Source organism: Monopterus albus, unplaced genomic scaffold (assembly GCF_001952655.1).
Source record: "Monopterus albus unplaced genomic scaffold, M_albus_1.0 scaffold680.1, whole genome shotgun sequence".
Lineage (NCBI taxonomy): Eukaryota > Metazoa > Chordata > Actinopteri > Synbranchiformes > Synbranchidae > Monopterus > Monopterus albus.
In genome coordinates this window covers 417-3504 of record NW_018128560.1, presented here as the reverse complement: position 1 = coordinate 3504, position 3088 = coordinate 417, and the positions used below count along the sequence as shown (strand labels likewise).

The window sequence follows — 3088 nt, the reverse complement described above, 5'->3', positions numbered from 1 at the left end:
TCATCAGTTCCTACCGAACTGACGATGTGCACGTTAAATGTGGATAATGTCTAATTTAGAGTTGTCAATCAACTTAAGCGGCATGTCATTGAAAACCCACAGGCACAACATGCAAACTCCACACAGAAAGGCACTGGGTCGGCCAGGGCTCGAACCCGGGACCTTCTTGCTGTGTGGCAACAGCGACAACAACCGTGCCGCCCAGTAACACATTAAACTAATATTGTGTGAAAACATCAAGGTTCTCTGGCTCCTCCAAGTGACTCGGAATTCATTTGAAAAAATCCACCACACCCAAATGTGAACTACCAATCATTTTCAGTAGAATTGTCCAAAAACCGTAGGTGTTAGAAACAAAGTTCAAGCGTTCATTTGAAGCAGAGATGTGTGTGTTGCTTGAATTAAAACATGATTGTTCCAACTTGAATATTTTTAAAATTATTCCACAAAAAACAAAATGTGTTAGGTTGTGCCCCACGCTCCCCTCTATAATTGCTTGTAAAATGTGGATGTGTTTTTTCAATACCTTTTCACATTTCTCATAGTTTTGTGGAGAGAATAATCACATACTACTACAGAAATGACACTGAGGTCCAACAAGATTCTGAGCTGCAGAAGTGGATTTCGGACATTTTTGAACACGGATTCCTTTCTCAAACAAGCACAGGTGAGCTTTTAACAAACACTCAGTCTTTATGATAAATAAATTGTACTTTATATGCACATTTGTGTACCATTGTAATGCAATCACAAAACAAAGTTTATTTTAGTTCTCTGAAGTGGATGGCTACATCTTTAAGTAATGCAGCGTATCCTTTCTACGTCTCAGGAATCCCACAGAGATTTGCCACCATAGATGAGCTGGTCAAGTTTGTCACCATGGTGATCTTCACTTGCTCAGCACAGCACGCAGCTGTGAACTCTGGACAGGTGAATCCTTTTGATTTACTGTCATGATCAGTGTTACTATTGTTGTGGAATTGGTTGATGAGATTGTTCAATTTTCTCCAAACTAGAAAGAGAAAGAGCATTTTGAGCCAAATAACTGACAAATGTCAGCCCGCCTTTAACATAAACAAGATAATAGTCTACAGCCATAATGTCTTTGTAAGGCCGTGCAGTTGTGCTTTGAGCTAAATGTAACACAGTCGCAATGACAAATGCAAACATGTTAATTTTTAGTATTTCTAATATTTACCAAGATTACAGTTTTACTTTACCATGTTAGCTTGCTAACATTTACTAATTAGCACATAACATAATGTGACTAATGGTAATACAATTAGTTTTGCAGACATTTGGCCATAAACCAAAGTATTGAACAAATAAAAATTTTGATCTGATGATGGCACAAGTAAAAGAAAAAATCAAAGTTCTTATCCTAAACATGAAAACTAATTTTTTTTTTTCCACAATCCAGCAGAAAAACATTGAGACATTTTTCTCAAAACCATAAATGGTGGTGGTAGAGGAAAGGTCAGGGGATCACCAGCCTCATTAGGATTCACCTTCAGGGGACAATAAATGTACGAGAATTCAGGGCAATCTATTCAATAGTTGATGAAATATTACAGTCTGTAGTGGAACACCTGACTAATAGACTGAAATTGTCATCTTTAGAGCCAACTCACTTGCATGAGTGAAAACATTGATTTTAAAAGTAGACTTTATTGTCTGTCCTGAAAATAGTTTTATCATTATAAACAATGGGATTGTAGTGCTACTGTTAAAGTGCTTAAGAACGTATTAATTAGTTATCAGTGCATTACTTATTTATTGTAGTATGACTATGGTGGCTGGATGCCCAACGCTCCCCCCACCCTACAACGTCCTCCACCAACCACCAAGGGGACAACAAGTGAAGCAACAATGATGCAGACATTCCCTGATGTCAACGCAACAGTGCAGATCATGTCTGTCCTGTGGCTACTCAGCAAGGAGTCCTCAGACTTTGTAAGTAACCATGAAATGTGTATGTTATGTTGCCAAAGGTTTACGCTTGATAAACATTTAAACCAACAAACAAAATCTTAATTGTATTGCTGATCTCATCAGGTCCCTCTTGGCCAGTACCAGGAGGACCACTTCACTGAAGACATTCCACGTATGCTGATAAAGTGTTTTCAGGCAGAACTTGAAGTGTTGAATGCAGTCATCAAAGCCAGAAACAATGGTCTGAAAGTGCCATACACATACATGGATCCAGTGAAGGTAGAAAATAGCATTGCCATTTGAATATCAGGTGGTGTGACCTCCTCAGCTGTTGACCAAATTCAGCTTCATAGTAACAAAAGGTATAAAGAACAGCATGTTCTGTTTTTAACTGGTTCTACAGTAGAAAGAAACTTTATGCTAAATGATGCTTCTGTAGCTTCACTGACTGAATTATGGTGAAAACTGTTAAAAATCACAATCTTACATCTTCTTGGCCTGCTTGTTTCAATACACCGTGAAAGGCAGGTTATCAAAAAAAATGATAAATATTAAAAAAGGTGGTGAAAAAATCCAACAAAAATGATCTTTATAGCAATGATGATACAGAGTTAAGTTATGTTTTGACAGGGGGGGGAAACACTTATTCACACAGGGCTTTGTAGTTTTGGATTTTGTTTTCCCTTAATAATAAAAACCTTCATTTAAAAACTGCATGATGTGTTTACTTGTGTTATCGTTGACTAATATTTAAATTTGTTTGATGATCTGAAACATTACAGTGTGACAAACATGCAAAAAGATAAGAAATCAGTAAGGGGGCAAATACTTTTTCACACCACTGTACTTTGAGGTTTCTGCCTGAAAACAGTGTTGTCTGAATCATCCATGTACTTAGAACTACACAATCATGTAAATTTTATGTTCCTTTTCATTAATAAAGGCAGATTCTAATGGATTAACTCTGGAAAATTTGAGGTCATTACAAGTTCACCTTCATATTGTAGTGTACCAGAGTCGAATTCCTCGTGTGTCTGACACACCTGGGCAATAAAGCAGATTCTGATTCTGAAAAGAATGCAAGGGCTTGATATTTGTAAAGGTAGATCACCACTTCTGTCCTAACACAGGCAAGTTCTCAAAAGTTATTTTTACC

General features: G+C 37.2%; 1 protein-coding gene across 1 annotated transcript in view; it reads left to right on the top strand.

Annotated features, from left to right (window-relative positions):
- The window catches only part of LOC109953467 (arachidonate 15-lipoxygenase B), a gene marked incomplete at its 5' end in the record, with an annotated part of 5098 nt that extends 2797 nt beyond the window's left edge, over nt 1–2301 (top strand). Inside the window, 4 exons of the mRNA XM_020588950.1 lie at nt 546–667; nt 830–930; nt 1783–1953; nt 2056–2301. Of these exons, the coding sequence (XP_020444606.1) occupies nt 546–667; nt 830–930; nt 1783–1953; nt 2056–2235 (574 nt within the window). The remainder of the gene's footprint in view (nt 1–545; nt 668–829; nt 931–1782; nt 1954–2055) is intronic.
- Nucleotides 2302–3088: the final 787 nt, after the last annotated feature.